The following is a 22,002-nucleotide window of genomic DNA, read 5'->3' on the forward strand; positions in this document are numbered from 1 at the left end:
GCCACATGAACGATGTAGATAAACGATGAAGTCAAGGTAATATTGTTACTGCTCCTGTGGACCGTTGGTTTTCAGGGAGACACAGAGAAAGCCTCAGAGGTTATCATTACACTGCTGCAGCAATAGAAACCATATCAGTTCATTAACGTTGGTATTTTTTCAGTCCTCGACTGGATAACCAGAGAACGTTGTCACTCATCTCACATGCTGTCAGACAAAATCCTGCCGAAGAAGAACATGATTGCGATCACTTATTTCATCTCAACATAGCAATATCACAGAGAGAACCCAGGAGTACTTCAAGAGTGTATTGTCATATCCTATTCTAAAGTGTTTTGGATGTGCAACTTCTCTTCGAAGAAAGTAATTTGTTTTTAGAAGAAAAAAAAGTGAATAGATAAATAGTCATATTGAAGTATTGAAGGAAATGAAACCAACGAACTCTCTGAATCAAGACAGCTTGAGGGCATTTATCAGCAAATTCAGACAGGAAACTACATAGTACATTATCAACCAGCTGCTTTTGTCTGTTGAAAACATGCAAGAGAGCCATAAGCATTTATTCTATGGTTCTGTTTATTTGCTGTATTTATTCTTATTTGTCCTGTGTTTAAAGCTGCAGTTGGGGGTCCGGATTTTTTGGCTGTTTTTGGTATCTGGTTGCCTGTAAAGATAATACTTTCTTAGAAAAGTTGAAACAGATCCTGTGGGAGAATAAAATGCATTTAATCAATTACGTTTGGATTTATTTATTTTTTTTTGCTCATTTTTAAGTGTGCCCTGCAGTGTCACAGTCCTACTAAATTATAAAATTACCATTCTGACATTAGAACATTAGAATATAAAATTATTATTATTATTATTATTATTATTATTATTATTATTATTATTATTATTATTATTATTATTTTAAAAGGCACTTTTTAATTTCTTGTTTTTGCAGTTTTTCTCCCCACCCCCTCACTTCCCTCTACTCCTGTTAATCCTGTCGCCGCAGCAGGAGCAGCAGTTAGGGAGCAGCAGCGGAGGCCAACAAAGCACTACTTCAAAGTCATTTGGATACATTTCATACCAATCTTCTGGTAAGTATGTTATACTAGCACACGTCACACAAGACGTTTTACTTTTCGGTATATTTTATTCGGTAGTCTATGTCGATACTTTATGTATATTTTGTATAAAACATGCGTTTGATATTTAGCTCAAACTAGCTAGCTAACTAACGGTCCTATAAAGTCACATTGACTTCCGTTATTCTAATCCCAGGTAGTTAGCCGCACTGCGTTACCAGCTCCACACAAAACGATAGCTGCGCTAAACAGAGTGAAACACCGACATTGTTGTTGTATTTTATAATTATTTTTATTTGTTTTATCAAAGTTACTCAGTCGTGTATTTGAACCAGACCAGGCGATGAAAACTTTGCGAAGTAGCCACACATCCGGCAGCTAACGCTACTTGGTTAGCTAAACGGCTAGCTTCCGAGGCGTTGGTAAACAGCTTCCTTCCTGGCTTTAATTTGGGTCAACCTGCTCTCTTTCCATATATGTATTACCACCGGACTATAACTACACGATAGTTTTACCTTGGTCAGTGATTAATTAAATTGACACATTGTATAGACGCGTTAACGAAATAATTTGTCAAGCCTGACGCCGGGATGGGTCCGCGATACCGAAGCGGAAATATACCGTCGTGGAAAAGGGTTCGCCGTTTGACTCCGATTTCTCGTGAAAATGATCCTTCTCGGCCATTGGCCGTTTACTTCTTCATATTTGTCACGTCGCTGACTGTAAACGGCAGCAGCGTCGCTTAATGTTGTCGCCGAAAGCCAAATACTTCGCCTCGGGTGTTGGTTTGGCGCTGTGTCAACACAGCTGAAGGTTGCCCGCTGCTCGTCGTTTCCTCGCGGCAGGCGTCCTATTAATTGTTGCATTTATTGTGCAGTTATGGCAGCCATCAGGAAAAAGCTGGTCATAGTGGGAGACGGAGCCTGCGGGAAGACCTGTCTCTTGATCGTGTTCAGCAAGGACCAGTTCCCGGAGGTCTACGTGCCCACGGTGTTCGAAAACTACGTCGCTGACATCGAAGTTGACAGCAAACAGGTACAGAACAAGAATATGTTTATATTCCCCCCCCCCCCCCCCCCCCCCACACACACACACACACACACACCACCACCACCACCTCTCTCTCACACACAAACTCTGTTAACATTGCACATGGTAGCAGCATCATATATTTTCTGACTGTGTTTTGATTGATGCAACACTATGGGAGCCGTAACAGGGAGAATCACATCCGTACCATAGCTTGAGTGCGCCTGTTATTGCTACTAGCAGCTGCTAGACAGGCACCCAAAGTTATTCCCATTATTATTGTCCTTTATCAGGTCAACCTGTTTGATGGAAGAGGCACTGCTCTCTCTATATAATAAACTTATAACAATGAGTCTGTGTATTGTCAAAATTATGATTATTATTATTTATTTATTTTTACATTTTAAGCTAGAAACATTCCACAATGTTGCTTTAAAGAAAAAAACATGTATATTTTTTTTACTTTTACAGTTAAATCTGAATTTTATTCTATCCAATATTATTTGGTCATGTGCCTCCTACCATTGTATTTTGTATTTATTTTTTTCAACAATTTGTGTTGTTGATTTGTTTAAAAAAAAATCAAAATCAAAATCAAAAGGAGGCACACAGTGGAGATGTTAAAAAAAAAAAGAAGTTGTGTTTCTAATGTGCACTAAGTGAGCGCTCATTTCTCAGTAATATTTTCAAGCAACAGCTCTGCAGCAACGTGGTCTCTTTCTGTGTATTTGCTAACTTTTGGGTGGCTAGGTGGAGTTAGCTCTCTGGGATACAGCAGGACAAGAGGACTACGACAGACTTCGCCCACTCTCATATCCAGACACTGATGTCATTCTCATGTGCTTCTCCATCGACAGCCCTGACAGTCTCGGTAAGTGAAAAACGACTGGCGATGATTAGTGCATGTCAGTGTTGCAGTACATGGGTGAGTCACATGTCCGGGCAGAAAACTGCGTGTCTGTGCTTGTCAGTGAACAGATGTCTTGTGTGTCATTTCATAGAGACATCTGTGTGGTTAATTAAATTGGCTAAATGGATGGCAGTAAACGTTAAACACTGGCCAGCCCAAAGCAAACAGACTGTTGTATACGCACATGTTCTTCTGCCTGCTTCTCAAATTGGGTCAATTCGTGACAATTGTAGTAAACCATTTTTACACCTGCTGTATCAGAAAGTTTTCCCGCTAGGACGAATTCCTACTCCCTCAGATTAATAAAGGCCCAACACGTAACATTTATCATCTTAGTAGTCTTCTGATTTTACCCTGAAGGTTTCAAGAACGATATGAGATCAAGCGGGACATTTATCTTAGCGGCTCGTTAGCATGTTTCTGACTCGCCTGAAGCTACATGCAGCTGTGTCTGACTCTTCCTGTCGTACTCAGAGAACATCCCTGAGAAGTGGACCCCAGAGGTGAAACACTTCTGCCCCAACGTTCCCATCATCCTGGTGGGTAATAAGAAGGACCTACGCAACGACGAGCACACTCGCCGGGAGCTCGTCAAGATGAAGCAGGTAACTGTAACCAGCAGTCTGCCAAGAGCGAAGCCTGCTCATTACACAATGAAATAACCTCACCGTTGTTTGGCCAGGAACCAGTGAAGTCGGAGGATGGGCGGGACATGGCCAACCGGATCGGTGCCTTTGGATACATGGAGTGCTCTGCGAAAACAAAGGATGGTGTGAGGGAAGTGTTCGAGATGGCCACCAGGGCGGCGCTGCAGGCCAGGCGGGGCAAGAAGAGCAGTAAATGTGTCCTACTGTAAAGGGGGCGCGAGGACTGCTTCCTGCGGGGGGGCGGGGTCAATGAAGGAGCGTTTTAGGTTAAGCCCACCCCCCTCCCCAGGCCCCCTCAATACACCCACTCAAAAGACTGTTTCCCGTTTTTACTAAAGGTGTAATGGATTTACTGTTTTGTCTTAAGCAGAAGTAGTCGGGTTCTGTCGGTATTCCATTTTAAGGTAATGGAAAATACTTTTTTGTACTTTAACATGAGTAAATTTGCCATAATAAAACTTTCTTTACCAACATGTTCCATGTAACCAGAAGCCAGCCAGAGGACCTTTCACACCTGCCAGCAGTAACATGCATCGTCCCTGCTCGCTGGTCTGACGAATGTGCTCACGGCCAACTTACGGTCCAGACGTGTATCCTGTGACCTGCAGTCCTCTTAATTATTTCAGCAGACGCACACATGAAGTCTAAATTTGTTTGTGTGCTTCGTGCAAACCACCTGTGCATTACGACGACGTGCACAATAAGGGACTGGAAACTCATTTTGTTAAAATGCAAATTAAACTTAGTGTTTTGTGTAATAAATGACTTTGTAAGAATCTCCATCAGTTGTTTTCCTTGATAAACACGGAATCCAGTCCGAGACCCCACGGTGGTGTGAGACTGTGAGCGAATCAGAACATCGAAGGGTCACTTACGAATGGTCTATACAAGCCATTGAGGTTTTGTTTTGTTTTGTTTTTTTTATTAATGTAAAGAAAAACCTGCTATGTAAAAACTTCTGGAGAAGACTTGGATTTTTGAGTACACACTGCTATGCTGAGCAAAAACACTCCACAGTGGAGTCAAACTGTAAAAATCACATTTCACTCACCTAAAACTTTAGTTGTAATGTTTATTCATTCATTCGTCTTCTATACCCGCTTATTCCTATTCAGGGTCACGGGGGTCTGCTGGAGCCTCTCCCAGCTGTCTTAGGGTGAAGGCAGGGTGACACCCTGGACAAGTCGCCAGTTCATCGCAGGGCCACATAGAGACAAACAACCATTCACACTCACATGCACACCTACGGACAATTTAGAGTCCGTAGGTGTTCAATTGATCTCACATGCATGTTTTTGGACTGTGGGAGGAAGCCGGAGAACCCGGAGAGAACCCACGCAGACACAGGGAGAACATGCAAACTCCACGCAGGTCCCAGGCCCGGAATCGAACCCACGACCTTCTTGCTGTGAGGCAGCAGCGCTGACCACTGCGCCTTACAAGTGGTTACTTGTAATGTTGTTTTTTGCTAATATCTTCTGTACACCTTAACCCCTATGTTCATAATTCCAAAAGATCAAGCGCATCTTCATTCATGTCAAGTCAACACCCGAAATGAACACTTAAGACATAAATATGTAATACAAAAGTGTTTAATTTACAATGCAGTGCCACTTTGCAACTTTCATTTTTTGGTATTTCACAGACAAAGTGCTTTGAATTAACAAAAAAAATGTGTTTGCAATGTATGAAAATTGATACTCAGTGCACACGTCCCTCATCTAGACAATGCCTTGTGAGTTGAAGTACATGATTATGACTATTGTTACACTTTGACTATCAACACAAAGTTCCATAAAGAAACGAGTGATACATGTAAACCTGCCTCACACAAAGACACACAATGCAACAAACTCGTAATTTAATCGATAAAACTGAAGCAGAAACAGCCCTGCAATTAATCCCAACTTTATTTAACCCAATCGTGTCTTTTAAATTGCCAAAATACAGAAGTTTCGAGATTCCACAAGTGTGGATCCGTCTGGAGCAGTTAAACCCTCAAACCTCTGAACCTTCATTGATGACATGCGCTGGTTCACAGTCCTCTCCAATGAGAGTTAAAAAAAAAAAAGAAAGAAAACATCCAGAAGACATTTGTCCCCTGGCTGGACACAGTTGTAGACTCAAGTTTACTCTTCATGTCTTTGGCAGACTGCAAAACCTCCTTCGAACATGAAAACCGTCAACCGTCTTCCCAAGTACCAGGCAGCTCTTCTCAGACAGAAGTTGTCATTTTCTCTGAGGTAGATTTATTGCAAGGCTGCTCTGTTTGCCCATGAATTTCAGTACATCTATGTGTAAATTAGCAAAGGGAGCAAAAAAAAAAAACAACTCTTTGACAAATACAAGTGAGGCTACAATCATTTGAAGTTGTAAGATAAATATCCAAAGAATAAAAAATGGGTTTTGTGCATTTCAAGAAACAACTTTTCAAGTGGATGAACGTCTTGGAAATGAAACACCCTGCAGGAGTAATGCAGGAGTTTGACCAATGACCCTTTAATATTACCGTCCCTGGCTGACAAACAACAGTACTTGATTGCTTAAGAGATCCAAAGGTTTGTAAAATAGTGCAGAAACGACCACCTTGGACAGAACTCTGGTAGAACAGAGAAGAGTGTTGATCCTCAGAGGCCTCTGTCAAATACTGTACCACAGGCTGGTCTGGCAACTTGTCTGCACAGTGCTAAATAACAGAAAAAAACACATTGTTTATCTACAAACAGGCCACTTTCCAATGGGCCAGTGGAACTATTTCTGAATCATCCCTTGTGTTTCATTTCCAATCACCAGGATCTTGAAGTTCATCAATCCCAGTGTCAGCAAACATTTTTAGGATAACGGTGTTGTGTGCAGGGGTTTCGTTGATATGCAGTGCTGTGCAAGGATGTTCGGCACGCATGAAGAAATGCTCTGGAGTAAAAAATACTTTCAAACGGGTCGACGTCTCATTCGCTCCAAAATGATTCTGAAGCAGTGGCGCTGGATTCTCTACAAAGAAATGCAATCTTCACTTTGCATTTCATTAACTAATAGAAAACTATCAACACTTGAATTCAGAAGGCGCTCCATCTTAACAGCATTTCTCACACCTGCCAACAGCTTGCGCACGCTACTGCATTTTCTATTTTTGAACATACTTCCAATGCACAGCACAGCACTATTTTTTTTTTTTTTTAACTCATTGCTTTTGAATAACTTGGACGTTTCGAACTGATGGCCTCAACATGGTTGCACTGTTATTACCGCAGAGTAAGCGGCTGCACACTACTGATAAGGCGGGAGCAGGAATACTCATCAGTGAACTAGTCACTCGTTCTTCTTGGCCGGGAGTTTGTAGCGGACGAGAAGCACTGGAACCGAGGCCAGCGCTCCCAGGGCCACGGCCGTCAGCGGCCTGTAGAAGAGCCAACCCGCTGCGATGGTGAGGAGCGACAGGGAGGTGGAGACGCACGTGGCGAAGATCATCAGCCCGGCGGACACCAGCTCTCGGAGGAGAGGAACCCAGTCCACTGTGGGAGGACAGCGGCGTTAGCAAAGAGAGACGCGAGCGGCGAGCAGAGCGCATCGGCAGCCGAGGGTCTTTGTTTACCCAGCGTGTAGACGATTCTCACAGTCAGCCATATGCTCAGGAACATGAGGGCCCAGCCGGCAGCTCTCACGCCCCAGGCCTTCATACTGTTGTACTTGTGCGCCTTCGCAAAAACCTCCTGCAAGGACACAAAGCAGTCGGCCGCAAGACGAGTCACAGACAAAACAGAGGATGAGGCGAAGCTCAAGTGAACACGTCGAACCACGAGGCTCAACTCAATCCACAACATCAAAGAACCTCTGCAGAGAGCTCCTCCAGGTACAGGATCTCCAGAGTGTCGCCTGCCTTGGTTTTGTAAGGCAGCAGCTGGTCTCCTTTCTGCTTTGCCACAATACTGACCTAGAAAAAAAAAAAACTTTATTAATTAAAAAAAAAACAAAAAAACATTTGTAGATGGGTTTTCTCAAACTATGTAATTGTAAAAAAAAAATTTTTTTTAAATATTTTATTCTACCGTTAATGTCACCACAATACGTTTTATTATTTATTTAGATCTGGAGTACTTAAATAACTAAATAAAGTCAGGTTGAGTGGCTTTTTTTTTTTTTTTTTAATCAAACAGTGTTTGTGTTGTATAATTACTAAACAGTTATTACACAGGTATGTGTAACAAGGATTATTTTACCCCAACCAAACGAGTGTTTGCATGGACCAGGTTCAGATTAAGGACTGGCACAAACCACTCCCCTCTCAATCCGAAGCAAATTTCAATCAGACCACAAAATATTTCGATTGGCGTGTTTACCTGATGCCAATACAGAGCCGCTGACTAGATTTGGTGTCTTAGAATCTCAGTGTATCCTAAATAATGCGAGAACGCTCCATGTTGCAGACTTACGGTGTGAGCTGGTCCCAGAGCAGACGCCTCACTGCTTAGCCCAGCAAAGGAGAACCTGACACGCACGTCTCCAACCTTTTGGAAGGAACAGAACACAGCGATAAAGCTCGACTACGTGGCAGCGCAATAAGAGCAAAAGCACTCCTCAACAGGCCGAGCTCACCTCTGGCTTGCGAGGGGTTTGAGTGTGGTAGAAATAATCGTCGTGAATACTGAGGAAGGGGTCCACGTTGGTGGCAGTGAAGTCCCTCAGGCTCAGCGTCTGATAGTTATCTATCATCTCCACAAGACCTGCAGATGACACAGAGAGCACCAGTGACTTCTGAGTCAAATGGCAACACTGTGACAGATGATGTTGTGTCGGTTGTGCGTTCATGGCTGTGGCACCTTTAGACAGAACGAAAGGTCCAACTCTGACTTCAGGGGCCACCACTGTGACGCTCTCCACTGCCATCGCACTGAGATTCAAGGGTGTAATGAAGGATGAGCGACACACAAACACTACAAAAAACAAAACTTCCTTATGTTGCAAGAAGAGAGCAGAATGATAATAAGTGAGCACCTTGGGTTCTGGTGGCCTATTTCCTTGTCAAAATGACGACTGTTGATCAAGTCTGACTTCCACTCTGTGTCTAAAGAAAAAGAGTTACAGCAAGAAGATTCGTTCAGCCAGTCACCAGAAATATATGTTTCACGCACAAACAAAAAATGTACAGTGGGCTAAAGTAAGTCAGGTATGAAGAAAAGAAAGAAAGAAGGTGTGCAACACCAGGTGGCTCCGATGCAAAGAGTTTATTGTTTATCTCGTGACGTTTCGAGCTACCACCTGAGGAAGAGCTGCTAGGAGATAAAGAACAAAGTCTTTGCACATACTAGAAATACTGTACACGTTTCAACACAGTGCGCTGTTTCTTGCTAAAGGTTGGGAACCAAATAGAATGCATCATATTATTAATGAGCGCTGAGTAATAATTGCTTTGCCCGGCAGTATACACTGCACCAGCCACCAGCTGGTTCTTACCTTTCTATTTCCTTCCCATTACATTCAACACATGAAAGTGACCGTAGGAAGAACTCACTGTACGTATAAGTCGTCTCCGTTTTCGTCTCCCCGTTCTCTTTGTAGTCCCTGGAATCAGCGGCAGCGTCAGAAACACACAGAGCGCGCCGGGGAAGTGAAGCGTGCAGCAATAGGTAACGTGTGTCCGTTGAGAGAAACACAGACTGGACGAGCTTGTCAACACATCTTTTCACACTAATGACGTTTTCCAAATCCAACCTGTGTCTCCCTCTCCATCTTGGGCCCCTCTGGTCCTTCCTCCCCTTCAGGTTATAAGTCAGTGTCTTCCACAAAAGACTTACCAGCGCGCACTTGCTTACTAGCTCATGCTGCCATTTCCTAGTCTTACTTTGTTTTTTATTATGTCTTTTTTTTTTTTTAATTCTGTGCTTAAATTTGCAGCTATACAGCAACTTCATTGCTTTGTCTTGTTTAATTACGCTCTTGTGTGCGATGACCTTGAGTGTTTTAAAAAGCCACTTAAAATTATTATTATTGCTGTTGTTGCTGCTAGCAGGGCTGCATGGCCACTACGGCTTTTAACACTCTTGAGCCAATCACAGCAAACAGCAGACTTACTTGCTATCCTGGTACTCCACCCACTGATACATTTCCACCTCCCTCTTCAGTTTCACAGCCTGGACCTCCACTCTGTAGTTGGGGTCGTGGAGAGGCTAGAGAGAGAGAGAGAGAGAGAGACAGAGAGAGAGAGACAGAGAGAGACAGAGAGAGAGACAGAGAGAGAGAGAGAGAGAGAGAGAGAGAGAGAGACAGAGAGAGAGAGACAGAGACAGAGAGAGAGAGAGACAGAGACAGAGACAGAGACAGAGACAGAGACAGAGAGAGAGAGAGAGAGAGAGAGAGAGAGACAGAGACAGACAGAGAGAGAGAGAGAGAGAGAGAGAGAGACAGGGAGAGACAGAGAGAGAGAGAGAGACAGAGAGAGACAGAGAGAGAGACAGAGACAGAGACAGAGAGAGAGACAGGGAGAGACAGGGAGAGACAGAGAGAGAGAGAGAGAGAGACAGAGACAGAGAGAGAGAGAGAGAGAGAGAGAGACAGGGAGAGACAGAGAGAGAGAGAGAGACAGAGAGAGAGAGAGAGAGAGAGATACAGAGAGAGACAGGGAGAGACAGAGAGAGAGAGACACAGAGAGAGACAGAGAGAGACAGACAGACAGACAGACAGACAGACAGACAGACAGACAGACAGAGAGAGAGAGAGAGAGGATGATTATGAAACTGGAGGCACACCAGCAGCGGCGGCAGGTTTATGCTGAATGCATGAACGGAGAGTGGCGTCTAACACGATGGCTAAAACCGGAAAAGACACAAATAGAAAGAGAAAGGAGTCAACCTGTGAGGTTCGCAACCGTGCAGACAGATGAACTAGCTGATCGTTGTTGTGCAGGTCAAGGCTGGGGGAGGCACCCAAGGGCAAAACCAGAGAGAGACCCTCGTCCAGAGAGGACGCCGTCTGCAGAACCCGACCCTGAACACAGACACGATGAGAGCACAAGAAGCATCGAGTCAAGTCTGCTTCCTTAAAAATGTCTCACTCAACATTGGGACGTGACTGTTTGCGTCGGGAGAGCGCGTCCTAACCTCATTGGTGAAGAGAAGATAAATGGAGAGGAAGAAGAACCCAACGCCAAAGGCAGTTCCTCCTGCAGTGTTGCCCAGCCGCTCCAGGAACCCAGGGTTGGCTTTGACAGTTACGCAACTGTGTGTGTTTGGGTCCCGTCCTGAAAACTTAGGGAAACGATAGGAGGTACATACCGACAATTAGCACAATGTAATGCTCTGTGTGCACTGTAATGATTAGGAAATAATAATGCATTCCACAATGGAAAAATTATATATATACACGACTGAAACATCGTGACTGCAATATGTGCAAAATAGACAATTGTGCCAATGCCTTTTGTTTCGCTGCTGATGCAGACTCCACAGAGTGAGATAGTTGACCATGCAAAGAATTATAACCACATTTCCATCCCAACATGGCTTTACAGAAAGAAGTCCACTATACTCTATTTGATACATACAGCATATATTGTCAGTGAACCAAGTCAGTTCCGAGGTTACATATCTACTACTACCATAGAAGACAATAGAATGGCCCCTAAAATGTATTTTCTTTACTCCTTGTCCTTCAGCTATCATGTCCATTCATTTCTCACCTGCACATGGAGTTACCATATTCAGCTATTTACGCGAAAGACTGCCCTCGAACTCAGTAAGACTTCATCCATTTTGTCACACACACACACACACACACACACACACACACACACACACACACACACACACACACACACACACACAATTATCTCAGCAAGCCAGTTGAACCTGTTGAAGTGCGCCCAGTGCAAAGACCGACCAGCGGTTTGCCAGGTGCACCCAGCTTGCTGTGGCTGCGCATATGGCTTCCATCAGTGTAATGTGAAAGGCATTTGATGCTGAGCTGGGCGGGACAACTAAGGGACGACTGCTCTTTTTTTTTTTTTTTTTTTTTTTTTTTTGCCCCGTGACTATTTTTCTCTCATAGCGCGACAAAGCCAGAGCTGTGCGAGACAAACTCTAGTTCACTACACACAATGCAAAAAATGTGTTGGTGTAATACTTGGCTGAGCGAAGCCAAATGTCAGAACGATTCACTCCGACCTGACGTCAAAAAAGTTAGCAAACGTTTAAGAAGAAAAGCCACGTTCATAAAGGCATTAGTCGGGAAACCTGCCGTTTGGTTGAACATACATCGTCAAATAAACCCGCAGTAGGTCATGATAGTCCGTTAAAGCAAAAGAAAGTGCATGACTTACTGCGTCCGCTGAAGACATTGCTACCCCTTTCTCTGCTCCAACGCTCAACATAGAAATCTTCCGGTGTGTGTGTGTGTGTGTGTGCGCGGCAACCGGAAGTTGACATAATACACAACGTAGACCGGTGTTCCGGATCAACTCGCGGCGACCTGTCTCCGCATGTGTGATTGCCCTACAGAAGCCGTTGAAACCAGGAAGTGATTTCATATCAACTGCCTGTTAATATGTTCCTTATTCGACGTCGCGTATTACATAAACTTGTTCCGTCTTTGTAGCATATTTTATGAAATATGTGACGTTGCAGAAAATTGTGATAGAGCATTTCAAAATAAAGCTCTTCCAAAAAGGGTCATTGTGGTTATACTGTACGTGATTTTAAATTAGTGCTTTGGGGGAAGTCAACATTTTCTTGGAAAATGGGATCGGATTGGATACTCAAGTAGTTGAACACATGATATGTGTCAGACATATATATATGCATTAAATGCATACATATAGTAATGCATGTTTTAAAAATATATTGTACGTCACTCAACAAAGATGTGACTTGAGATGCAGTTGAGCGGAAGTGTAAAGCCTACACACACACACACATACACACACACACACACACACACACACACACACCTAAGGCCAATTCAGTTACCGATTTGCCTCATATGTATGTTTTTGGGCTGTGGGAGGAAGCCGGAGTAGCCGCCTCCAGCAGATGGCGTCCTAGGCAACCGCCCTTATCACCGATGCCAAGAGGCGAAGCCTGCACCTGGTTTGTAGCAGGACCGAGGGCAGTTCCCTATTAGGAAAAGATCATACTTAAAATATCACAAAGTGATTTCAACCTGCTTTAAAGTTCCTGAAATTTCTAAAATGGGGGCAAGTCTGACTTAAAAACATGAGCTTTTTCAACATAGAAAATACAATTTGTTACATGTACATTGTTTTAGTTGATAACTTATTTAAAGAAGTTAATCAAAATTAAATACAAAGAAAGACGTGTTAACTCAAAAATATATTGATTTTGGTTAAGCATTTCTGCCTTTACTTAACAGGGATAAATATTAAGTTAGTGAAACTTAATATTGTATTACAGTATTAAGTAATACTGTAATATTACAGTATTACTTAGTCAGTGCAACTATCAACCACATGTGCATTACCACTTATTAACTCTAAAACTTTGATAGGTGATCGCCGAAAATAATCGTTTAAATGGGTCCAAATGTTTCCTGGCAATCAGGTCATATGTTGAAAATTACCCAACGATCAAATTCATGTATGTACATATATATTATTATTCAGTGTTTTCAGGGTGACCTTTTAATAACAGGCCTGTCGCCATTGCTATGAATTAGAGGACAGCAAACTTTCACTAATGTTAATATTTATAATAAATCCTAATCATCTTGTTCCTGCTGTCCTTTAGTGTTAGGGTTAGTGTGAAATTAAATTTCACACACACACACACAGAGGGATGTGGGAGGAAACCGGACTAGCCGCTTCTAGCAGATGACGCCCATGCAACCACCCATTTCACCTATGCCAAGAGGCCAAGCCTGCCACCTGGTTTGTAGTAAGTTTAACAATATTCTTTTGTTGTTTGTCTCTCGCCTGCAAAGATGCTGAGACTGAAAATTGATTCTGCTTATTTGTAAATAAGGAGCATTTATTCTCCTGCACTGGGACTTCATCCCACAGATGAGTCTGTTGGCAGTGTGACTGAGATACCACAGACGTCTGCGAGCCACAAGTACACCCCCACTGAACAACCAAAAGTCACAGTGGACATGAAGAGGGAGGATCCTCGGGAAACATTCCACAAAGGTATGAGACTTTTTTTCCCCACAGTCAAAAAAATCTTCCTCAGCTCGTTTCTTCCCTCTGAATGTGTCTCAAACTTGTTTGCTTGCAGTGCGTTCGATTAGCAGCATTTTCTTGGATGGCGTTTTGCCCAAATGCTTGTACAAGCCCACCTACACAATGAAAGGTCAAACTGTGAAACGCTACAAAGGAATACATTTGGTACGTAATTACTTAACACTTGTCTTCTTCAAGCTGAGTATGTTTCAATAATTAGTTAACAGAACTTCTCATTCATCCAGAATTTGCTCTCTGTTATAATAAGTCAGTTTGTTTAGACTTTCTGATGATAACCTAGTAACTAGTCTCAGTGCTCTATCAACCAGTACTTGTGGAAATTTCTCTTTTTTTAATCTGTGGTTCCTTTTTTTAATTGCACCCTGTGATTAAAATTGGTTTTGGTCAATAGATTAGTCTGCAATTTCTGAGATTTTTTTTTCTAATCTAAACTGCATCTTGTACATGATAGGCTGGAAAAATAAAATTGTAGTTCAAATCTCATGACTCATCAGGAAACTGTCATAGCTGTGACAAAGTTGTACTTTATCTTGCTCAGGTGCATTTAACCTACATCTACCCCAATGACTACACCCGGCTCACGCAAGTGGAGAAACAGGACAGCTGCTTCGACACAGAGAAATTACCTCTGATAAGGGATCCGGCTCAAACCAATGACACAAATTTTGACCTTCAGGAGCAAATATCTGATAGGATTGATTTTCAATGTACCATGAAAGGGAACCTGTTGCTCAACTCCAGCGAGACTCTTCCCCTGGTCCAGGCTTACATGGAAAAACTGAACAAAAAGCACACTGGGTAAGGACCCTGTTTTTTTTTTTTCATCATTATTATTATTTGACCTGCAATACCTGGGTCACGAAGTCAGCTGCTTTTTAAATTAGTAATTATATGACTACAGAACACTTTTGAAATCAGACTCAAGGGAAAAGTACAGTGTGCACTCATAACAATTATAGTCAGACCTGAGAAATTCAGTAATCATGGGCAGAATCTCTATCAGCGAATCAGTGCAGGCAACTATGATTACTCGGGAATCCATTCATTCATTCATTTTCCATACCCGCTTAGTCCCGAGCTCAGGGTCACGGGGGTCTGCTGGAGCCTATCCCAGCTGTCTTAGGGCGAAGGCCAGGGGACACCCTGGACAAGTCGCCAGTTCATCACAGGAATCCACTCGGGAATCCATTTTTTTAAGTGCCAAGACAGGAGTTCTTATGGTGTGTATTGTTTTTCAATTCGATTGGGTGGTTAATCCATAATTCTTATGCCGATGTAGATCTTTTAGCCCTTGGTCTGGTCTTTAATGAAGACATATACCATATCCAACTGGGCATGCAGTGTCTCATGTAAGAGAATCGTGTCATTTCAGCATATTTTTTTGAAGCTTTGCTTGCAAACGTGGAAAAACATTTAAGATTTCAGTCGGGGTACAATTAAATGCGTCGCCATTGACTCATCTTTGTGCAACACAAGGCATGGTGGACTGGCCAGTCTGCTATGTAACCGATGTTGCCTGCAACTCCATGCACATTTTTCCATGGATGAATACCACCGTATCATCTGTATATCTTCAGACAACATTATGCAGAGGAGGGGAGATCATTGACACACCTTCCAACTGGTGGGTCAGCAGTGGTGGTCAAATCAGTGTACATCATCTCGAGGTCTCTTGCCACCTTCCTCTCTTGTGTAGCAAGCGAACAATAATCTCTTCCTGCTGCCTCTACAATCCTAGGTACTTTTGAGTTACCCAGTTAGGATGAATAGTGTCAATACGACTGCACTGGGAACCCTCTACACCCAACCTTAATGGGAAGCACCCACATTTGCCACCCCTTTTTGTCTGTGCTCAGTGTTAGGGTCTCAATATTTTAGTCTCTTCCTCTCATTGCCATTGCCTTCTTCACATGGGACAGTCAGCTCCAGTGGTGTGGTAGTGGTGCTTGTGTAGTAGTGGCTGTGTTCTTTTCCTGGACTGCTCTAAGACGTCGGCCTGGAGACATGAAAATGGAGAAATAGCTGTCATTTAATTAGCACACAGTTCCTCTAAACTGGCTAAATCTTAATTATTTATGTTTTTACCTTGCGCTCATGCAGCATGTTCACACTGTTGCGTGTGGTGAACGTGGAGAAGCGTGCCAATGGTACCCATAGCAGTCATTATCTCCTGGAACTTGAAGTGAAAGACTTGAATGGCCAGCTTCTGCGACTGTCACGCTACATTGGCACTCGCCGCAAACCTACACTGAGTGTTAAGAGGGCCAACAAGTCAGTGCTGTGCAACCCAGTTGGTCTCGACTGGATTCCAGATTCCACGGTGCACATCATAGTAGCAGGTACCCAACGTCGTTCCTGCTTCATACATCCTTCACACGGATTCAACACTTGTTGAAGTGTTTTAGCCTCTGTTAAAAACACAAGTCCTCAGGATGCACAAACCAGGATTATTGATGTCTCACTTTTGGAGACATCAATAAGCACATTTCTAACCATGTAAATAAAATGATTGCTTCATTAACATTGATTAGTCTCAATATGTAGACCCCACTGTGTTTGACTTGAAAGTGTTAAAAGTGACAATACTGTGCATGGAACAATCTGACTCACCCCTGAGCAGGCTTATCTACAGTAAAGTCTGTTCAGTCAAATCTTCTATTTTCTCTGTCTCTTCCAGTGAAAAACCAGGGACGGTGGGTGAATCATCTCATCTCTGAAATGGAAAAGTTGTTCCGAATAACCGGAGACCCCAACCTCAACCTCATCATTATTGACTTCGGCAGCACTGACACTGATGTAGAGACGGCTCTGCAGAGCTCCACCATCCCCATGTATCAGCAAGTGTATTAAGTGTTGCGTTGTCACACTCATTGTAATTGATGTGCATGTTTCACAACTAAGATGTGGCTGATTCATCAGGTACCGGTACAAAGGGCTGAGAGGAAATTTTCAGCGCGCCGCTGGTCTGCAGGAGGGTATCAACCTCGTCCAAGTGAGTATTGCAAAATGAACGATAGGGATGAAGTGATAGATAATATTTTTTCACCCGTGCCTCCTTTATTTTTCTTCAGGATAAACACAGCATTATTTTCCTCTTTGACCTTCACATGGAATTCCCTCACTCCATCATTGATACTATCAGGAAGCACACTGTAGAGGGACACATGGTGTTTGCTCCGATAATCATGAGACTGGATTGTGGTTCGACGCCTCAAGAAGCAAGAGGTAGACCAAAATGCAGCTACTCTTCCTTCATTTATATTGTATTTATAATTCCTTGAACCTTTATGCATTAAAGTAATTGTGAGATCAGTACTTTTTGTAAAAAAAAAAATTCAAAAAAAGAGAGAGAGAGAGAGAGAGAGAGAGAGAGAGAGAGAGAGAGAGAGAGAGAGAGAGAGAGAGAGAGAAAATGAAATGTTTTAGTTAAATTTTGAATTTAAAAAATGACTGATGTGTTAAAGTTATGTAATGAAGACCAGTTACAGTTGTTTTTTCTTGGGTTTTTGTTGGGTGAGGCATTTTGATAAGCTTAACTTTTGGTTCTAAAAAATGAATCATTATATAAAACAGAAACAGAAGATACAGGGACAGTTAATCCCATGATGAGTAGTTGGTAAAACAAACACACAAAAAAAACCAAACACTATCAGGATCCCCATACCATGACTTTCGCATTGCGAAACTAGTTGTTCCGGGGAAGAAAATTGTAATGATTAAGATCTCTGCAAGATTCTAAGAGTGTGTCTGGTTTAGGTTCCCTTGACTAGGTTCGGTTGTCTGTTGCAGGGTTCTGGGAAGTGAACGGTTTTGGTCTGTTGGGGATCTACAAGTCAGACCTGGATGCAGTGGGAGGCATGAACACTAAAGAATACACAGATCGCTGGGGAGGGGAGGACTGGGAGCTGATCGACAGATGGGTTCATTTCTGCACAACATAAACAATTGCATCTGTTGCTTCCACAGAACCAGCATTATTTTCCTTTGTTTGTTTATTTATTTTATTTAGTTCAATGAAAACTCACTGCTGTTTATTGATGGCAGTGTTACACTGAAGATTCACTTCAAATCCTGAATTTCAATTCCATAGAATCACTGCTTGTGGAGCTTGTTTCCGTGCAAAAAAGAAATATGTGATACATGATGTTTGAAGCAGCAACTGTGAAAAAATGATTTAAAATAGTTTTCATTTTAGGAATATTTACAACTTTGTTTATTTTGTGTGGAGGGAAAAATAATATGACTGTGTGTGTGTGTGTGTGTGTGTGTGAGAGAGAGAGAGAGAGACAGAGAGAGAGACAGAGAGAGAGAGTATGTGCAGTTATCTATGCTCCGGTGCAGTTTTCTTGATTATGTGCGGTCCTATGAACTTTAGTTAAATTCCTTGCTTCAAATAATGAACCTCCTTCATTTGACTGAAGTTTCGTTTGTTACCAGCAGAGTTCACTGTTACTGAAGCTTTGAGTAAGAAGTGTGTGAAGGTGTCTGCTGCCAGGCCACCATCTGCAAGCCTGCACACCCAGTGTTGTAGGTCACGCTAACACATCACAAACAAGCTACCAGGGAAAATAAAGTATAGAATAAAGTTGGTGCAGGTCACATTTGCAACAGCTAGGAGAGACAATTTTCATTTAACAAGCAATCAAATGCAGATATTTGAAAAGAATGAGAAGAAAAATCCATCAGAATGTGGTTGTGATCCGAGGGGCAGTGAGAATAGACAAAGCATTCGGCTAAATAAGAAAACATGACCTGTTTGTGTTCACATCTGTTTGTTTTTGAATGCCACCAAAAACCATCACGACAGGCTTAAACCTATTTTAGATTTGAGCAGAATTTCATGAAAAAGTGAAAGAAATAGAAATCCCCCTGATGGCTTATTTTGTGTTTTATAAGGCTGAAGCACAGCAATACATTAGACAGCACAATCAATCAATCAATCAATCAATCAATCAAATTTTATTTATATAGCACCTTCCAATAGCCTGCAAATAAAAATAAGAATAAGAAACAAGAATAAAATGCAAAACCAATAAGCAGAAGTCCAGTCAGTGGTTATGTATAGAATGCCAGGCTAAATAAATGAGTTTTTAACTGAGTCTTAAAAGCTGTGAGTTCAGTGACAGCTTGCAATTGTGCTGGAAGAGAGTTCCACAGCTTAGGGCCCAGAATGGCAAATGTCAGGTCTCTTGTATTTGGACCTGGGAACGACCCAAGAGGGTGTTATCAGTGGAGCGCAGAGTCCGGATGGTGAACAGTAATCAGTTTGCTGAGGTAGGCTGGGGCCAAACCATGAATGGCCTTAAAGACAAACAGGAGGATTTTGAACTCCACTCTGAACTGCACCAGAAGCCAGTGGAGGGAGCAGAGGACAGGTGTGATATGGGAGTGTGTGGAGGTGCCTGAGAGAAGGCATGCTGCTGCATTCTGGACCATCTGGAGTTTTTGGAGGAGAGAATGGTTAAGTCCAGCGTAAAGGGCGTTGCAGAAGTATAACACAAGTACAAGTAGTACAAGTATCATGAAGAAATCTAACCAGACTGCTCTCTGTTCCAGGGTCGTTCAGGCAGGCTTGGAGGTGGAGAGGTTGTACATGAAAAACTTCTTCCACTACTATGACTCCAAACGTGGCATGTGGAACAACTAGATGAAACAGATCAGCCGGTCGCTGCCACGAATGACTCCAATTCGGCAGTTGAGTTCAGGACTCAGGACTTACATTCTCTCTATGGACAGCAACCAAAACAATCATCTGAGTCTAAAGAGATGACCTGATCCTGTGTCCATGCAGGTGTAACCCTACAAACAGCATGACAACAAACAACATTACTATTTTTGTATGAAAAATAATAAAGTGCGCACAAAAATGAATAAAACAAAAAAATAAAGTGTCTTGTTATATTTAGTGAACCTGTTGACTTTTTTTCTTTTTTTCTGAGATCAGTTTTTATTTTGTTGGGGCTCCAACATTATTTGCTTGTTCTTTCACTTTCCTACCACACCGCCTACATTGAAGGTGAGTTCCGTTGTCCTCAGCGCTGGCTCAACATTCAAATCCGTGGATCCACTCCTCCAGCAGGTGTCCATGAAGCCTCGTGGTCAATTACTGCTGGTCTCCTCTCTCGACGGGCGTCGATCATGTTTCTCTCCCACTTCAGGATATGAGCCCCTCAGGTCGTCATATCTCATTCACTTATTGGAATAAAACTGATTGCATCCAGAGACGAGACTTCTTCCAATAAACAAACACGCAATGTTGTGTTGAGCCAGGCACCTCAACACAACATTGTGTTCCCTTGTATTTACACGATAGCCCAGAAAGTTGGTGAAAACAAGGACTAAAGTCACCGTCCTCTGCATTATACATTCTGACCACTAGAGGGCTTTATCACTGCATATTTTAATTGGTCTTTGGCACACCGTGATATGTTTACACCTTGTTAGCGGTTTGTGACATCAAGCATCCACGAAAGGGAGTCAGTCTCTCATACATATCCAACTTCTTCTTCTTCTTCTTCTTCTCTGCTATCTGTTTGGTCTTTGTTTAGCTGCTCTGACATTCTTGTTTGAGATGTCCCTGATAAACGCCTGTGAAAGTCTTGTGAAATTAGACAAATTCTTGATTTCTCAAATGAACATTGAGAACAAGTGTTTGTCCACCAAGTTTGGTAAATATATTTTACTGATACACTGAGTTTAAACAAGAAAGAGCAAAAATGAGACGTCCAAAAGTGAACCCTTTCTGAGCCACAACTGAGCACAACCTATTAGAGTAGTTCTTCACTAGGTTGGCACAGGTATCCTCTGGGATTCCCCCCCATTCTTTCATTCCAAATTGCTCCAGCTGGTCAAAAATGCATGGTTTCCAAGCATGGACATTCACTTTGAGCACCTGCCACAGATTCTCAATCTGATTAAGGACTGGGCTTTGCACGGGCCACTCTAAGACCGTGGTCTTGCTATCCTTCAGGAACTGTTTGACTAATTTTGATGTATGGTTTGGATTATTGCCCTTTTGGAAGATGTAGTGATGGCATGAGGACAGACTGTGAGTAGATTTCTGCATATTATCACTCAAAATATCATTTTCTTTTTTCATGATGTCATGCACCTCAACAAGGCTCCATGCGACTGAGGAGAATTGTTTTAGAAAAATTTTCCATAATTCCATGGGGCTAATAATTTTTGCCTCAACTGTACATGTTTTTCTTATGTTTTTTTGTTTGTTTAATTAAAAAGGCTTTTTATTGGACATTGGATTTTTTTTTTTTTGTCAGAGACGGAATACCAGTATCAGTAACAATGGTTTGGATTATCAGTGCTTTTGGAAACAGTGCATAGGTCCTCTTTGTTTTGGGTTTGACACCCAAGAACCTTCAGCTCTTTTTGCTTTTGGGATGAAGAGAAGCACAAGCAGCCCCATATTCTGAGAGAATTGTGTTCTAGTTGGTAAGGCGGTTCCATCAGACCGTGTTTGACACTTTCGGGGTTTGACCCAAAACAAACCGGCTCCCCTTAGTGCCCCCCCGGCCTTGCGACGCTGAAGCCCCACTCAGCAAACACAGTCGGTAGAGATGGAACAGTGCAGTGCACTGTTGAAGCCAGAAGTGTTTGTGGAAATTTTCAGATGCTAGATCCATCAAACACATCTTTATTCTGTTGGTGTCAGGCTGGTACTCGAGGCAGGACTCAGACACAGAGGGTAGTGAGAGGCAAAGATATTTATTGAACCCAACAAGCGATACACCTCTAAACCAAGTGATCAAAATAACCAGGCTGTGAAAATCCTAGAGTACCTAATCAATGAAACAAAAGGGCAAGATATAAGTTGCTCGAGGGATAAAGGGCCGAGGATGGGGAAGAACAAGGGATAAACTAAAAATCACTCCAAAGGAGGAAAACGGGACAAGCTACAAATAACTAAGGATAAACCTAGACTAAAACAGATTGAAACCAAAAGCGCTCACTGGGAGGAATACAAAAGGGCTAATAAAGTAGAAATGAAAAATCACTCTCTAAGAGGGGCTAAATAACAGAATCTCAGAAACAATTAACTAAACTATGACTAAGAACAAAAAGTTATCAATAACAAAAAATCACTTGTCTTCTAGGATGCGCATGCTTACTGTGCGTTTTTCTTGGGCTGTGGCAGGGCGCTAG

General features: G+C 42.5%; 3 protein-coding genes across 3 annotated transcripts; 2 read left to right on the plus strand and 1 right to left on the minus strand.

Annotated features, from left to right (window-relative positions):
• The first annotated feature begins 949 nt into the window (after positions 1-949).
• LOC142895765 (rho-related GTP-binding protein RhoA-B) lies at positions 950-4,436 on the plus strand. Its single transcript, XM_076037040.1, has 5 exons — positions 950-1,082; positions 1,948-2,105; positions 2,850-2,970; positions 3,484-3,614; positions 3,692-4,436. The coding sequence occupies exons 2-5, from the start codon at positions 1,950-1,952 to the stop codon at positions 3,863-3,865; spliced, it is 582 nt and encodes a 193-aa protein (XP_075893155.1). The 5' UTR covers positions 950-1,082; positions 1,948-1,949; the 3' UTR covers positions 3,866-4,436.
• A 796-nt stretch (positions 4,437-5,232) lies between these two features.
• tmem43 (transmembrane protein 43) lies at positions 5,233-12,090 on the minus strand. The gene is made up of 12 exons (XM_076037100.1): positions 11,968-12,090; positions 10,751-10,897; positions 10,503-10,637; positions 9,726-9,820; positions 9,166-9,215; positions 8,649-8,718; positions 8,474-8,544; positions 8,250-8,377; positions 8,087-8,161; positions 7,486-7,587; positions 7,249-7,366; positions 5,233-7,168 (listed from the first exon to the last, which is right to left on the minus strand). Exons 1-12 carry the CDS (start codon positions 12,016-12,018, stop codon positions 6,966-6,968), a joined length of 1,245 nt encoding a protein of 414 aa, XP_075893215.1. The 5' UTR covers positions 12,019-12,090; the 3' UTR covers positions 5,233-6,965.
• Positions 12,091-13,608: 1,518 nt separating this feature from the next.
• On the plus strand, positions 13,609-17,986 carry LOC142895961 (beta-1,4-N-acetylgalactosaminyltransferase 3-like). Its single transcript, XM_076037338.1, has 8 exons — positions 13,609-13,788; positions 13,877-13,986; positions 14,381-14,640; positions 15,943-16,181; positions 16,520-16,673; positions 16,762-16,834; positions 16,914-17,067; positions 17,632-17,986. Exons 1-8 carry the CDS (start codon positions 13,752-13,754, stop codon positions 17,781-17,783), a joined length of 1,179 nt encoding a protein of 392 aa, XP_075893453.1. The 5' UTR covers positions 13,609-13,751; the 3' UTR covers positions 17,784-17,986.
• Positions 17,987-22,002: the final 4,016 nt, after the last annotated feature.

This window comes from Nelusetta ayraudi, unplaced genomic scaffold (assembly GCF_046127955.1).
Source record: "Nelusetta ayraudi isolate G7.1 ecotype Tasmania unplaced genomic scaffold, CSIRO-AGI_Nayr_v1 ptg000050l, whole genome shotgun sequence".
Taxonomy (NCBI): Eukaryota; Metazoa; Chordata; class Actinopteri; order Tetraodontiformes; family Monacanthidae; genus Nelusetta; species Nelusetta ayraudi.

Bases quoted from the DNA above. Each gene is read 5' to 3' on its own strand.
- LOC142895765 (XM_076037040.1), top strand. From the start codon at position 1,950: ATGGCAGCCATCAGGAAAAAGCTGGTCATAGTGGGAGACGGAGCCTGC. The intron at 2,971-3,483 runs GTAAGTGAAAAA...TGTCGTACTCAG, and splicing joins CGACAGCCCTGACAGTCTCG to AGAACATCCCTGAGAAGTGG. The intron at 3,615-3,691 runs GTAACTGTAACC...TTGTTTGGCCAG, and splicing joins AGCTCGTCAAGATGAAGCAG to GAACCAGTGAAGTCGGAGGA.
- tmem43 (XM_076037100.1), bottom strand. From the start codon at position 12,018: ATGTTGAGCGTTGGAGCAGAGAAAGGGGTAGCAATGTCTTCAGCGGAC. The intron at 9,821-10,502 runs GTTGACTCCTTT...CTCTCTCTCTAG, and splicing joins CACGGTTGCGAACCTCACAG to CCTCTCCACGACCCCAACTA. The intron at 8,378-8,473 runs GTGCCACAGCCA...TGTCATCTGCAG, and splicing joins ACCTTTCGTTCTGTCTAAAG to GTCTTGTGGAGATGATAGAT.
- LOC142895961 (XM_076037338.1), top strand. From the start codon at position 13,752: ATGAAGAGGGAGGATCCTCGGGAAACATTCCACAAAG. The intron at 13,987-14,380 runs GTACGTAATTAC...TATCTTGCTCAG, and splicing joins GCTACAAAGGAATACATTTG to GTGCATTTAACCTACATCTA. The intron at 16,674-16,761 runs GTATCAGCAAGT...CTGATTCATCAG, and splicing joins CAGAGCTCCACCATCCCCAT to GTACCGGTACAAAGGGCTGA.